We start from the raw sequence: 14,967 nt of genomic DNA on the forward strand, positions 1-14,967 counted from the left end.
TAGATACTAAACTGGCCTGCCTGAAATACAATACAAATATTTACTTAAGATATGTTATTATTACTATTAATTTGAAGTAACTTACAAAGCCCTCTTACAAAAATTCTGATGTTTTCCCTTACATTTATGATCTGTTGGGTGTCTGTGTTTTAAACAGAAATTATTGTTGCAATCCTTGCAAACTATTGGAACAATTTCTTTATTCTTACATCCTTTAACAATGCATCTATTGATAAAAACTTCCTTTTTCTTTAATTCAGAAGGACATTGATTCTCTATCAAAAAATAAAAATGAGCATCCGAGTTGTAACTAGGTAATATACTTTTACCTATATGTAAATTTACAATCAGATCCGGTTTAACACCACGAGTGATTGGTACTGGCTGATCACATAGGGGGCACACTGGAACTTTATTATCTTTTTGTTGTGTACAATTGTGACGGAAATGATGCTCACTACTAAAAATGAAAACACAATTATGAGACCATATTGCGTTTGTTCAGGTTATTAAATGTTCATAACACTTACCAATAAACAAGTGTACATGCTTCACACTTAATAGGCAAGAAATCTACAATTTTTGAAAATATTCTGTGTTTTAATAGCAGCTTTTTGAGATTTAAGTAACAAATATATGCCAATGTTTACCAAATAGCTATAAAAGTGTAATTTAAGAAATCTATGTAATGTAGTATATTAATTGCATTGTCCACATTTAACAACTACTGATGATGGAAAATAAGATTTCCAGATTCCTATTTCAAAGTATATACTTCACTTCTATACTTACTTTAATATCAACTGTAAATGCTTATAAAGAAATTCTAAAGCTCCGCTCTCATTTACTCCATTTGTAGTAAAATTATTTTTCAGTAGCTTCAAGATATTTTTTATTGTGCTAAACTTTTCTGAAAAGGAAATTCTTCCATTTAAACATAAAACACAGTGTTTTACATTGTACCTTTGGAATCTCCAATAAGTCCAAAAAATTCAGGGGCATCTGCTCGAAAAATATCCATCTTTTGGCGTTTGGTTAAATTTGATACATCAGTAATAACAGTTTCTTCAAATTTTGTTGTATCTTCTTTACACTGCTTCAAAATACACATTTAAAGTAAGAGTGCATATATTTATACATAATACCTATACAAAATATTGTGGTATACCTTTGGCAGCATATCAAAATGAAAATCTGTATCTTGCAATTGTTGTACTAATTGTAACTGCAATTGTTTTGCCTCTTCTTCTTCTATATCAGCTAGTAAGGCATCTTTGCCGTGGGAAGTGTTATAGTCCTTATCAACATAATCTGTTGAATAATATTTCTTTTTTCCTTTTCCCCATGCTCTTATGTCCGGGATATCATTGTCCTCCTGTTCTTCAACATCACTCATGGCAATATCACTGCTTTCATTGTCAGAGTAGATACCAAATACTTCCTCCTATTGTTGAAAACAACAAACTTTAGGAATAATGTCTTCTTTTTAATGTAAATATTTATAATAATAAAAGGCAATAGAAAAATCCAACCACATACTCTGTCGTCAGAGGTATTTTTCTCAGGAGCATCAATTTGTAAATCTTCATCATTATCACTTGAATAAAAACAATCGTCAGATTCATCATAACTAAAAAAATAATATTGATTAAATTAATTATTTTAAATAAAAAACATTACATTTACCGGATATGTTGACCGCTCATTTTGATAATAACCGTACCATAGATAATAGATATACAAAGGGTAATAATATCATTGAAGTGGAGGGGAACACTTTCTAGTCTAGTTCAATGAATAATATAACTAATCCATAGATAAAAGTCTACAGAGTAATCTAGATTAATCTATATACTGAACAATCCATAGATAAAGAAATATATACTGTTCCTATCACCCTAGAATCAATCCTGATAATCCTACGATGCTCTAGTTTTAAGGTCAAATGTGATCAAATCAGTTAAATTAACTCTTTGAAAACCACAGATATCCCACATTTGTATCATGGTAGTTAGGAATAGTTATTGTTCGTCAATTTATAAAAAAATTAAACAAATTTTAATTCTCAATCTGGTTTCCCTTAGGGCTAATTAAAGGGTATTTTTGTCATTCAGCCCTCCTTCACTTGCCACCCTTCTACCTATCACTAAGAATATAGGAGTAACTTTTCATTATTAACATTTAATAAGAATTTTATACCAAAACGGATTTTTTTGTTATTCGTTTTTTCATGTAGAATACAAAAGAATAGAACAACTTGATGATGAGAATATTTTTTATTAACTATTATTTAAAGAAACTCAATTTTTGAGATCACAATTCATCCATTTTTCGATTTCTTTATGGCCAAAAAACCAGGTACCGTGAAAGGGTATAATTACCCTGCTTTTAATTAATCATTTAGATTTTAGTGTCGTTTGTTCGATTATAATTTATATTTTTTATTTGCCAATAATGTTTAATAAGTATTTTTCAATAACTTATTAATCAACATCATATAATGTTAACATATATATGCATATGTCTATGGCAGCATGAGTGCCATTTTGCTCAATCGCTCATTTTAAATTTTATTNGATTCTACATTTGAAGAATCCATTGTAAATAATCCACTACTCACTCTACAAATAAATAAATTTGTGGATAACTCATTATGTAATTCGTACTGCCAAATATTGAGCGAATACCTACATATTTTTATTTGATAAACGTTTCACAAGTTTTATGTTCATAATTTTACTCCTTTTTTCACAACTTTCGTTAGACTTGAAAACTACAAAGTAAAAATTTTTCAACCTTCATATCTATATGAATTTTTATTATGTGAACCACATTTTTTTGTAATAATTGAAACAACAGTCATTTCGGATATTGCCCTTGTTAACTTTTTATTAATGGATATTACAAAAAATTATCTCTCTAAATTCAATCATTTAATCCTAATAAAATTACTATGAAACATTGCATCGATCTCTTGTGCTTCGACTACCTAAACTTTGCTCAGATGTCATTTGCAACTGTTTTGCTAATTCAAAGTCTATTTCTTCCTGCGTAAGTTTTTCACTTGGCCCTTCCATGGACTGTGACAATTGACGTGCTAAAGCTTCATCAAACTCCTGAAAATAACTTCGTAAATACATTACATAAGTATACTAAGCAATATGCAATAAATACTGTTCCATCTTGTAGGCTAGTAGTGTTAGGAACACTGTTAGATACTAAACTGGCCTGCCTGAAATACAATACAAATATTTACTTAAGATATGTTATTATTACTATTAATTTGAAGTAACTTACAAAGCCCTCTTACAAAAATTCTGATGTTTTCCCTTACATTTATGATCTGTTGGGTGTCTGTGTTTTAAACAGAAATTATTGTTGCAATCCTTGCAAACTATTGGAACAATTTCTTTATTCTTACATCCTTTAACAATGCATCTATTGATAAAAACTTCCTTTTTCTTTAATTCAGAAGGACATTGATTCTCTATCAAAAAATAAAAATGAGCATCCGAGTTGTAACTAGGTAATATACTTTTACCTATATGTAAATTTACAATCAGATCCGGTTTAACACCACGAGTGATTGGTACTGGCTGATCACATAGGGGGCACACTGGAACTTTATTATCTTTTTGTTGTGTACAATTGTGACGGAAATGATGCTCACTACTAAAAATGAAAACACAATTATGAGACCATATTGCGTTTGTTCAGGTTATTAAATGTTCATAACACTTACCAATAAACAAGTGTACATGCTTCACACTTAATAGGCAAGAAATCTACAATTTTTGAAAATATTCTTAGAAATATTTACAACTAAATAGATCCAAATTTTATAATTACCCAGTTTATTACATCCAGATTGAGTGCAATGTTCTCCGAGATCAGGGAATTCCATTATACAAAAAACAATAAATACAAATTACAATTAGTTACTATTACAAATGCAATTCAACTTATTAACCACAACAAGCGCAAATAGTAAATATATTATTGTGTGCATCACCTCAATCAATGTAATTCAAATATCTCTGTAATCTATGATGAGTCACGCGAGTGATTATGATTATAGTAGATAGTAAGTAGGAAATTAGTAGGATAATGACCATAGATAAATAATGACTTGAATTGTAGCAAACATGACTTGTTAATAGCATCGACGTAAAGTATGGACGTGCGTTAGCCGTATGTCATTGTAATAATCATAGATAATAGATACACAAAGGGTAATAATTTCTTGGCTCGAAAAGTGAGGGGATGGCATATGGTTTCGGACTATGCTAATATTGTCCGAAACTTCGTTCCATCTCTTTCTTTCGTTGTACCACAATTCTGACCGCTAATGGACGTGCATTAGTAGACGTCGATGGTTAATAGCACCTTATCTATGGATAGTACTTAACAGACCAGACGGACCAGACTTAATCAATGCAATATCACTAGCAGTAACTAGTTAAATTTACAATCCTAAATTATGTACAATGTTTTATTTTAAAACATGGAAGATAATCAAACTTGACGCTAATATAAATTACTTTGTAATGTTATCACCCTATCGCCATTGTTAACATTGTGATGTGTATAATTCTCCTCATCACCTCTCTAAGAGTAGAGTTATTGTGGGGGTGGAGGGGTGGCGAATATATAAAACAAAGAAACACTATAATTTATTAGGAAATATCACACTATCAATCAAACATTTTAATCTATAAACACACAAATTATAGGGTACTAATACTACTTAATCTATTATCACAAGAATTAAAGAATAACAGAATAAGTAATTTACAAATATGTAAGTAGGTACTTAATGTTTAATGATTACCTAGCTTGAGTATTTCCTGATTGTCCATAAATAAATGTTCTGCATCAAATTCTTGTTCAATAATAATATAATTAGTCTTTCTTTAATTATATAATTTTTTATCAATCAGAAATATCGGGTGCTTCAGAAGGAGTTTCTGTTTCAAGTTTTGCCAAACGATTTTCATATTCTTGACTTAGTGCTAATTTTGCCTGAAATTATTAACATGATGAAATAAAATCAAACAATAGTGCATATAACATAACAGATACATTAATAATCCTTTTTTTATTATATGTACAGCAGTAAACTTACTTTTACTTTGTACTCTATTAAGGCTTGTCTTACTGTTTCGTGTTGCTTATCGAGCTCGTTTTTACGTTGGTCGTAGGTTTGTTCGAGCCTCTCTCTTTCAATAACACCTCGATCTACAACGGCAATGGCAACTTCTCGTTTCATCCTTATAAATTCGTCTCTATCGCGATGTTTTTTTGCCAACGACTTGACTTCTTCCCTACGATCGGCTTGGAGTTTTTTCATTAGTTCAGACGTTTCTCTTTCCATTTGATTCTGGAACATTCAACTAACTTTATTAGCGATTTAGGTACGAAAAACGCTAATAAATGGATATAATTAATTCAATGAATTCACCTTTAGTGCTTTTAGCTGCTCAGACTGTGAAGTTTTCATAATTCTCTCTGCAGTATTGAAAATAATTTCGTGGTATTTTTCTCTTAGTTCTTTTTCTTGTAATACATATTCTTTAGTGATTTCGAGTAACTTTTCTGGTTTACTGCGTAACAGATAGGGGGGCGGCTTGATAGATTCGCTAGTACTCGATTCTGTCACTTCTTCTGCGCTTGCTGCGGATTCTACATTTGAAGAATCCATTGTAAATAATCCACTACTCACTCTACAAATAAATAAATTTGTGGATAACTCATTATGTAATTCGTACTGCCAAATATTGAGCGAATACCTACATATTTTTATTTGATAAACGTTTCACAAGTTTTATGTTCATAATTTTACTCCTTTTTTCACAACTTTCGTTAGACTTGAAAGCTTGTACGGAAAATTTTCGTTTTTCGTACTTTTTTCGCAAGTTTTCTATTTTTCTATCTAACTCGACTTTCTTTTCTTTCACGTATTTATTTTCCAAAATTTTTTCTAGGGTCTCCGCTGAAACCTCTTCGTTTACAATAACATCGGGTGATTTTGACGCAGCTGTACTTTGTTCTGTGATTGACTGAGAAGTTTCAAGAGGTATTTCTATTGCATTTCGGTTATTTGCTTGTTGAGTTGTGGAATTACTGGTAGGAATATTTTCTTGATTAGATTTATTTAAAATGTCTTTGTTTTTGTTTTCCTCTTTATTAACTGCTGATATTCCTATAAATCGAAATGAATTTCAAATAGGTACCTATTATCTATGTATAAGATCTGTAATCTTCTTACCCGTTTGTGCAGCGTCCATCTCATCTGTAAGAACTGCTAACTGTCTGGACCTTTTTTCTAAATCGCTTTGATATTTGATAGGATTTGCCAGCGCTTCGGCTAAATCGGTCAGGCCGTCAGGTACATAATCTTTTACAACAATATAAAAAAATAGAGTTGCCAACGGTAATGGTTGACCGAACTCTGTTCTTAGGCTAACGTGTCTATAACCGGGACAAAGTCCCACGACTGGTAAAATTCTGTGACCAATTAGTCTACCAGATTCTTCATAGGCTGCTATTCGCAAAGAGGCGAGTTCGGGTAAAACAATTTTTTTAAAAACAAAGGGATCTTCATCATAAATAGGGTTTATTCCGTTGTTAGCAATTGTCTTGGTGCGTACTTTTTTACGCACAGTATCTGCTGGTAGGCCATACATTTCTACCTATTTAAACAGTTGTTGGTCATATACAAAATTGTAAGGCTTAATTAAATTTTACCTCAACATAAGTTCCGACCCTTTTGTCAGTCAAAAATTGTCCTGAAATCACAGTAATTTCTACGGTTCCGGCAATAACGCCGTCGATGGTGGATTCTGCGAATAAGTCTAAGCGCCTGTCTTGTCTCCTCATGAATTCCGGTTTTAAAATGTAACCAGTTCTGAAATTGTATTCGAAAAACCCCAAATTCAACTGCATCCCTAGATCTAGTGTTTGAAAATTGAGAGCCACAAGTTGACATCCTGCATTCCAAAACACTTGAGGAATAAAATTAGACGAATCAAACCTCGTTCCTGCCGGATAAACTCTACTCAATTGATTCTTGTTGTAGTTGACAAATTCTACAGGATGTTCTTTTAATAAAGTCATTGCTTGCTTTTCATCAAACGATGACATTTCATAACTACGCTTTTTTTCTAAAAAAAAAANTTCTTTCTTCTTACAGATTAGGACTTAAAGCACATTGTGCTTTTTTGAAATTGTTAAAATACTGTCTCAATAAAAAGAATTCTCTGCAGCTGTTGGAATCGTCCAAAGGGGCGCAACCTTTTTATATGACTTTAGAAAGACCAAAAGGTAATATTAAAATTATAAGTTAAAATTCTGGAATATTATATTTGAAAAGGCGATATTTCAATTATTTTTGTATATAATTCAATCTGCAAGTGTTTAATACACAACAGCACTAGCTTCAATTTTAATTTGTTAGTTATCCTTATATAAATCAATACACGAAGTTGAGTTATTAACTGCAATTTTGATAAATCTATTTTACAATTATGTTGAAGACGTTACAAGAAAATACAACACACGATCGCCTATATATTTTATACATCCATAATCTATTCTCAGGCGTTGCCATATTTATGAAATATTATTATATATGCGTATTTTTAAAAATTTTAGTTACATTGTTGGACAGCGCTCAAACCTCGTATAGTCAATATTAAGGCAATTTAACTTACCTAGTATAAAGAAAAAAGTATTATATTTGCTGCAAACCAGCATTAATTATAGATTAAGTTAAATTAAATTCAAACCTTCATGGCCGTATATACAGTAGTATATTATTTTGTGCACACTTATGACACAGTACCTTTCGAATAATATAGGTTTCATTTTCTCCTCTTATAATACCAAAAAAACGTATCTACCAGGAGTTTTCACGTTGATGTATTAATATAACAATAATAATATTTCTACAATAAACATGGAACATTAATAGCGCCTGTGTGGTTCAGACGGATTATTTTCTTCGAAAAGTAGACATAAATTACATTTTTTCTGCGGATCTTATAGCCTAATTTTCGTAAGACTTGTAACTGTTTCATAAGAAAATCACAAGTGACTATTTTTGTTCTAACGTAAACTATTTTAATAAATAATTCATTTAATAAGAAGTAAAGACAAGAAAACTGGCAATCTATTGAAATACTAGTTTTTTTTATTAAACCATCGTCGATAAAAACTTTTACACGTGACCTTGCTTCAGTTAAAGTCGGTACTGCGTGAAGCATAAAAATAATTTTTGTTAATTTTTATAAAAAAAAGGTATATACCTATTATAAACCGAATAAGAACGATACATATAAAAGTATCGAATATTGCGACCGCGATGCGCTTGATCAAAAGGATCGACCCTACATGTTCAGTACAACGCAGCGTTGTTAACAAGCGCAATGAAAGGAACATCAGTGTAAGCTTTTTAAGGAAGTTTATCGGTTTGTTCGGTATTCGCTGATTCATTATTGTTTTCAAAAAATTAAAGGGGCGTTTTTCAGCCTCCATGCTGTCGCCCATTTCCTGCGATGATGGTAAGATACAATTTCTGATGATGTATGGTACCCAATTAATTATTTTTGCATTATTGTATATTATTGTTTAACGTCATTAATTGCTGGTACGCCACATCATAGACAAAGAACACCTATATCAATTTATAAGTGGAGAAGAAAAATAAATTCAATGAGGTCAAATACAGAAATTGAAATTAGTAAAGTGAAATTACATTTCTGTTGGAATTTGATCAAAAATGTCCCAAGTTTACATTGATTGGTGGGGTTTTCTTTAACTAAAGTATCGTTTAAATAAATCTAAGTACGTGTATTATTTACCCGACTACATAATAATCAATAAGTGCAGTTAGCAGTCATATTCTCGTTTTAAAAAGCAAACTTCATTTTTCATACTAATTACGAGCTTATTGTTAGTAACTGTTTACTTAGAAATATGTACTATATTACGATTTAATTTTTTGCTGATGGACGTGAACAAACGAATAGTATTCGAATTAATTTTTTTTTAAATATATTCGAGTCTTTTTATCATTGCCAATGTTGATCAAACCCCAATTTTCGAAATATGTCACCATTAGTCGCCTCATACGACACGCCGGGACCAGCGGTAAGACTATTCTTTCCCGGTCTTACACGGGTATGAAAATGAATTTCATCTAAAATAGCTGTCGTTACATTTGCATTATATTATGTGTTAGTTGGCTAATAGTTCGTATTTATGTCAAAACGTTTTTGTAAATTAAATGTAGTTAAAAATATATTAATGTCCTGCCAAATGCGGGTAAAGTTTTTCGTTTGTAAAATAATGTTTTCATATGATCCTGACCATTGGAAATAGGACGGTTGAAACAGTAATCAATGTAAATCAGTGAATCCATCGTTTACCAATGATTTTCTTTTTTGCCCTTTGGGGATGTATATATTCATGTCAAGATCAATAGGATTTGATTACCGATACTGTAATAAGTTCATAATTATTAATTAGAGAAACTGAAAACTGATAGTTGTTTTCACCGAGTAAGTAGAAATGAATGTGGTGTGATTTTTGAATCTCGTTTTTTTAAACTTTAATATTGTTCACATCGACAAGCGCTGATTTGTATTTTGTTTATTCAGTTTATATTATAAATATTTGACTTCTTTCCATTAAAATTATATTACATCAACACTTAATATGAAAAACGTTCTTAAACTTCATAAAAAAAGCATGGTGCTTAACAAATCAATAAATTACAATCAATTACGATGAATATTTAGCTATAAAATATACGTAAGTGTATGGAATTAATTATTTCTTCATCGATGGTTAATTATTAATGTTCTTAAATATGTATTAATAGTAATAAGCTTAATAAACTGAATGAATTATTTTTATGTTGTGCATACGTATATGGTAGATATAGGTATGTGGGGAGATAGCCTGGGTTGATTACCATTGTTTTTGGTGAGATAATTTTTGAGTTTGTGTAAGAAGTTATTCGCTTTTCGATAATTACATTTATAGCAAAAATGTATTTTAAACAAGTTAAACTTTCATTTTTTTACAGAAACATCATTAACAAGTAGTATAGTTGGGAGCTTAGGGTATTGGCACATTAGGTGCATGACTTCGCAGCGTCAAGAACTCCATTGTAATAGGTAAGTAATTAATATGTTTCGATAATATTGATTATACTCTAATTGTTTTTCTCTTTTAGGACCACCAAATCTTCATCTAATAGGCATCGGAAACTTCAACCCTTTAGGGAAACGTGACTGAAAGCAACAATAGGGCATTTCAAAAGTTTATTTTCATATATAAAGGTACACGACATAAGCACATTTCTTTATCATGGGCAGTGTCAATATAAACAGAAGCGTTAGCGATGCCTTCTACCGCTACAAGATGCCACGCATCGTGGCTAAGGTATTAAGTATATTATCTGTTTGCAAATGGTGTCACTTTTGATACTGTTTTATAGGTGGAAGGAAAAGGAAACGGAATCAAGACGGTAATTGTAAATATGACTGAAGTTGCAAAAGCTTTGGGTAGGCCTCCCACTTATCCCACAAAATATTTCGGATGCGAATTGGGTGCTCAAACCCAATTCGATTTCAAAAATGAACGCTTCATTGTCAATGGTTCTCATGATGCCATTAAACTTCAAGATTTATTGGATGGATTTATTCGCAAGTATGTTTTATCAATAATTGATTTGTTATTTGTAAGCATTTTACATATTTTTATTTAAGGTTTGTGCTTTGTCCAGGGTGTGATAACCCTGAGACTGATTTAATTGTATCAGCAAAAAGAGGAACTATATCTACCGGTTGTAAAGCTTGCGGTTATCACGGCATTTTAAAAGAAAATCACAAGTTGAACACATTCATTCTTAAAAACCCGCCCAATATGAATCCTGCCGTGCAGGGATCGTCACTAACGGAAGGAAAACGCACGAAACGAAGCAAAAAAGTAAATGGTGACTCACAAGGTACAAACAACGGAGACGCCCAAGGTGACGAAGAAGTTGGTTTGGAAGCTCCAGCAGATTTAACATTTAACGATGTAAGTTATACTTAGTTTATATAATTGTCCGTATCAAATGTGGTTTAATTCATTCGTTTCCGTTCTACAGAACACTGCAAACGATGAGGACGATGGAACCGAATGGGCAGCGGATATTTCTGAAGAAGCGGTAAGAGCACGAATGCAAGACTTAACGGAAGGCGCCAAAAATATCACTATCACCGACGATTTAGAGAAATCTGAAAAAGAACGGTTGGATATGTTGTATGAAATGGTCAAAACCAAACGTGATGCCGGGCTCTTAGAAAATTCCCAAGCTCAAAAAGAACTCGTGAATGAAGCTGAACGTCTTGAAATTAAATCTAAAGCAACTCTCATTTTGGCCGAATTGTTGTTTAATCAAAACATTTTACAACAGGTTAAGAAGCACCATTCACTCCTCTTACGTTTCACTCACGAAGATAAAAAAGCTCAAAAATATTTAATGGGTGGATTAGAACAGGTTATAAGTATGCATCGCGACACTCTAATGAACAAAGTTCCTGGATTATTGAAACTGTTTTATGATATGGATATTCTAACGGAACCTGCAATTATCGAGTGGGCTGATAAGGTTTCGAAAAAATACGTTTCTAAAGATGTTTCACAAGAGATACATAATAAAGCTGCTCCATTTATCAAATGGTTAAAAGAGGCTGAAGAAGAAGAGTCGTCTGATAGTAAAGACGAAAGTGACGAAGGCGTCGAAATTGAATACAATGATCGCGTACAAGTATCGCAGATGAAAGCAGCTCCGGCACCTACAAGTAAGACATCTAAAATCCCTGCAGGTGTAGATGACGACGAAGATGATGTGGACATCGATGCCATTTAAATAATTATACAAAATTAAAACGTGCAGAAATAGATTTCAGTAATTCTCTTTATCAAAAATAGAAGCTTGTTGCTTATTTTTCTTTTATGAAATGTATTACTGCACCAAACTTAAAAGTAGAAAATATAATATTGATGTTTTATAGTTTTTATGTTAAACATATTTCATAATTGCTTGAGTATCCCCATTTTTTCTGGTATGTAAAGCAGCTTCATTTTATTAAACAAAAAAACTAAATACAGAAACTGGCATTATTTCAGTTGTACTTTTAAATACATCTTTTTTGCAATTTTTGAAACGTAATGGAGCTGCCGATAGCAGCTTGAGAAAGCTCACACTGTTATTATCCTTATTATATAATTATTGATATATATATATATAAACACATGTTGAATAACTTACAATGTATTACAATAGGTTGGATTTATTGATTTATATTGATTATTAAAAAGTTGTAGAAGTGGCAGTTGTTTTTTCTTCACCTATAAATTTTATTAGAGGTTCAACTAACTACTCATAAATAAAAAAGATAATAGATGTCTAATAAAAAACAAATGTTAAACAATTTATTTACCTCTACTTAAGATTTAATAGAAATACTTTTCTTAACTGTAGCCTTTATTCCTGATATTTCACCTGAGTACCTAACTAACTCTTTTCGTACTTCTCTTACCTAAAATTTTTTTGTTTAATAATTGCCGTTACATTCTATTAAAAGCTACAAAAAAAAGCATTTAACTTACAGCTCCTTTTCTTCGAATCTTAGCCTTTCTGTATTTCATTCTGTTCTTTACTCTCGGATTACGCTGTTCCTTTTTGCGATGTGGTAATAATCCCTTATTCTTAGCAATTTGATAAGAGATGGGTCTCTTTAACTCTAGTACAACGAAAAACATATGTATTACTAATTTTAAAGTGTTATTACATATGAAATAATGAACTGAATTTAAAAAGTCGAACCTGCAACCCCATCAGTATTTGCCTTTGATTTCACTAAAATACTAAGTTGATTATTTCCAACGATATTTTCTTTTGGTTGAGTTCTAAGGTCTTGTGCAGATTTTCTATTACATCCAAGCTGATTTTGAGTTTCCTAAAATTCCAAATACAATAAGCGCAAAATATTAAATTATTGTGAGGTATTACTTGAAACTCTGATGGAATTATTCCAATTTCTTGGCTTCCTAATTGAAGAAAAACATGATCCATTTTATTCAAAAGCTGCCTATATTGATATATTCTTTTAATAACCGGATGTGTTTTAATAGCAGCTTTTTGAGATTTAAGTAACAAATATATGCCAATGTTTACCAAATAGCTATAAAAGTGTAATTTAAGAAATCTATGTAATGTAGTATATTAATTGCATTGTCCACATTTAACAACTACTGATGATGGAAAATAAGATTTCCAGATTCCTATTTCAAAGTATATACTTCACTTCTATACTTACTTTAATATCAACTGTAAATGCTTATAAAGAAATTCTAAAGCTCCGCTCTCATTTACTCCATTTGTAGTAAAATTATTTTTCAGTAGCTTCAAGATATTTTTTATTGTGCTAAACTTTTCTGAAAAGGAAATTCTTCCATTTAAACATAAAACACAGTGTTTTACATTGTACCTTTGGAATCTCCAATAAGTCCAAAAAATTCAGGGGCATCTGCTCGAAAAATATCCATCTTTTGGCGTTTGGTTAAATTTGATACATCAGTAATAACAGTTTCTTCAAATTTTGTTGTATCTTCTTTACACTGCTTCAAAATACACATTTAAAGTAAGAGTGCATATATTTATACATAATACCTATACAAAATATTGTGGTATACCTTTGGCAGCATATCAAAATGAAAATCTGTATCTTGCAATTGTTGTACTAATTGTAACTGCAATTGTTTTGCCTCTTCTTCTTCTATATCAGCTAGTAAGGCATCTTTGCCGTGGGAAGTGTTATAGTCCTTATCAACATAATCTGTTGAATAATATTTCTTTTTTCCTTTTCCCCATGCTCTTATGTCCGGGATATCATTGTCCTCCTGTTCTTCAACATCACTCATGGCAATATCACTGCTTTCATTGTCAGAGTAGATACCAAATACTTCCTCCTATTGTTGAAAACAACAAACTTTAGGAATAATGTCTTCTTTTTAATGTAAATATTTATAATAATAAAAGGCAATAGAAAAATCCAACCACATACTCTGTCGTCAGAGGTATTTTTCTCAGGAGCATCAATTTGTAAATCTTCATCATTATCACTTGAATAAAAACAATCGTCAGATTCATCATAACTAAAAAAATAATATTGATTAAATTAATTATTTTAAATAAAAAACATTACATTTACCGGATATGTTGACCGCTCATTTTGATAATAACCGTACCATAGATAATAGATATACAAAGGGTAATAATATCATTGAAGTGGAGGGGAACACTTTCTAGTCTAGTTCAATGAATAATATAACTAATCCATAGATAAAAGTCTACAGAGTAATCTAGATTAATCTATATACTGAACAATCCATAGATAAAGAAATATATACTGTTCCTATCACCCTAGAATCAATCCTGATAATCCTACGATGCTCTAGTTTTAAGGTCAAATGTGATCAAATCAGTTAAATTAACTCTTTGAAAACCACAGATATCCCACATTTGTATCATGGTAGTTAGGAATAGTTATTGTTCGTCAATTTATAAAAAAATTAAACAAATTTTAATTCTCAATCTGGTTTCCCTTAGGGCTAATTAAAGGGTATTTTTGTCATTCAGCCCTCCTTCACTTGCCACCCTTCTACCTATCACTAAGAATATAGGAGTAACTTTTCATTATTAACATTTAATAAGAATTTTATACCAAAACGGATTTTTTTGTTATTCGTTTTTTCATGTAGAATACAAAAGAATAGAACAACTTGATGATGAGAATATTTTTTATTAACTATTATTTAAAGAAACTCAATTTTTGAGATCACAATTCATCCATTTTTCGATTTCTTTATGGCCAAAAAACCAGGTACCGTGAAAGGGTATAATTACCC

At 31.1% G+C, this 14,967-nt stretch overlaps 5 protein-coding genes across 8 annotated transcripts; 1 reads left to right on the forward strand and 4 right to left on the reverse strand.

The window, feature by feature from the left end:
* Positions 1 to 557: 557 nt before the first annotated feature.
* On the reverse strand, positions 558 to 1,768 carry LOC112905900 (something about silencing protein 10-like). The gene is made up of 6 exons (XM_025979250.1): positions 1,687 to 1,768; positions 1,540 to 1,630; positions 1,169 to 1,444; positions 964 to 1,093; positions 793 to 910; positions 558 to 657 (listed from the first exon to the last, which is right to left on the reverse strand). The coding sequence occupies exons 1-6, from the start codon at positions 1,704 to 1,706 to the stop codon at positions 558 to 560; spliced, it is 735 nt and encodes a 244-aa protein (XP_025835035.1). The 5' UTR covers positions 1,707 to 1,768.
* A 1,093-nt stretch (positions 1,769 to 2,861) lies between these two features.
* Positions 2,862 to 4,152, reverse strand: LOC108738493 (AN1-type zinc finger protein 2A). Its single transcript, XM_018471928.2, has 6 exons — positions 3,850 to 4,152; positions 3,743 to 3,785; positions 3,542 to 3,672; positions 3,298 to 3,487; positions 3,175 to 3,232; positions 2,862 to 3,116 (listed from the first exon to the last, which is right to left on the reverse strand). The coding sequence occupies exons 1-6, from the start codon at positions 3,902 to 3,904 to the stop codon at positions 2,952 to 2,954; spliced, it is 642 nt and encodes a 213-aa protein (XP_018327430.1). The 5' UTR covers positions 3,905 to 4,152; the 3' UTR covers positions 2,862 to 2,951.
* A 508-nt stretch (positions 4,153 to 4,660) lies between these two features.
* LOC112903968 (1-phosphatidylinositol 4,5-bisphosphate phosphodiesterase classes I and II-like) lies at positions 4,661 to 7,158 on the reverse strand. The gene is made up of 6 exons (XM_025979279.1): positions 6,748 to 7,158; positions 6,269 to 6,692; positions 5,794 to 6,202; positions 5,462 to 5,723; positions 5,126 to 5,380; positions 4,661 to 5,022 (listed from the first exon to the last, which is right to left on the reverse strand). Exons 1-6 carry the CDS (start codon positions 7,141 to 7,143, stop codon positions 4,933 to 4,935), a joined length of 1,836 nt encoding a protein of 611 aa, XP_025835064.1. The 5' UTR covers positions 7,144 to 7,158; the 3' UTR covers positions 4,661 to 4,932.
* Positions 7,159 to 7,184: 26 nt separating this feature from the next.
* Positions 7,185 to 12,389, forward strand: LOC108738492 (eukaryotic translation initiation factor 5). 3 transcript variants are annotated; one of them, XM_018471925.2, is made up of 6 exons: positions 7,185 to 7,323; positions 10,091 to 10,181; positions 10,241 to 10,449; positions 10,505 to 10,716; positions 10,776 to 11,088; positions 11,159 to 12,389. In XM_018471925.2, the coding sequence occupies exons 3-6, from the start codon at positions 10,375 to 10,377 to the stop codon at positions 11,921 to 11,923; spliced, it is 1,365 nt and encodes a 454-aa protein (XP_018327427.1). In that variant the 5' UTR covers positions 7,185 to 7,323; positions 10,091 to 10,181; positions 10,241 to 10,374; the 3' UTR covers positions 11,924 to 12,389. The 3 variants fall into 3 exon arrangements, with proteins under 3 accessions (XP_018327427.1, XP_018327429.1, XP_018327428.1); XM_018471927.2 differs by lacking the exon at positions 7,185 to 7,323 and adding an exon at positions 8,459 to 8,561; XM_018471926.2 differs by lacking the exon at positions 7,185 to 7,323 and adding an exon at positions 9,263 to 9,560.
* Positions 12,262 to 14,352, reverse strand: LOC112905912 (something about silencing protein 10). Of its 2 annotated transcripts, none has more exons than XM_025979285.1 (10): positions 14,271 to 14,352; positions 14,124 to 14,214; positions 13,753 to 14,028; positions 13,548 to 13,677; positions 13,377 to 13,494; positions 13,070 to 13,241; positions 12,884 to 13,016; positions 12,667 to 12,800; positions 12,498 to 12,596; positions 12,262 to 12,405 (listed from the first exon to the last, which is right to left on the reverse strand). In XM_025979285.1, the coding sequence occupies exons 1-9, from the start codon at positions 14,288 to 14,290 to the stop codon at positions 12,504 to 12,506; spliced, it is 1,167 nt and encodes a 388-aa protein (XP_025835070.1). In that variant the 5' UTR covers positions 14,291 to 14,352; the 3' UTR covers positions 12,262 to 12,405; positions 12,498 to 12,503. The 2 variants fall into 2 exon arrangements, with proteins under 2 accessions (XP_025835070.1, XP_025835069.1); XM_025979284.1 differs by having other exon boundaries at positions 13,548 to 13,680.
* Between the last annotated feature and the right edge of the window lie 615 nt (positions 14,353 to 14,967).

The sequence above is a fragment of the Agrilus planipennis genome, unplaced genomic scaffold (genome assembly GCF_000699045.2).
Source record: "Agrilus planipennis isolate EAB-ADULT unplaced genomic scaffold, Apla_2.0 scaffold20, whole genome shotgun sequence".
Classification (NCBI taxonomy): domain Eukaryota; kingdom Metazoa; phylum Arthropoda; class Insecta; order Coleoptera; family Buprestidae; genus Agrilus; species Agrilus planipennis.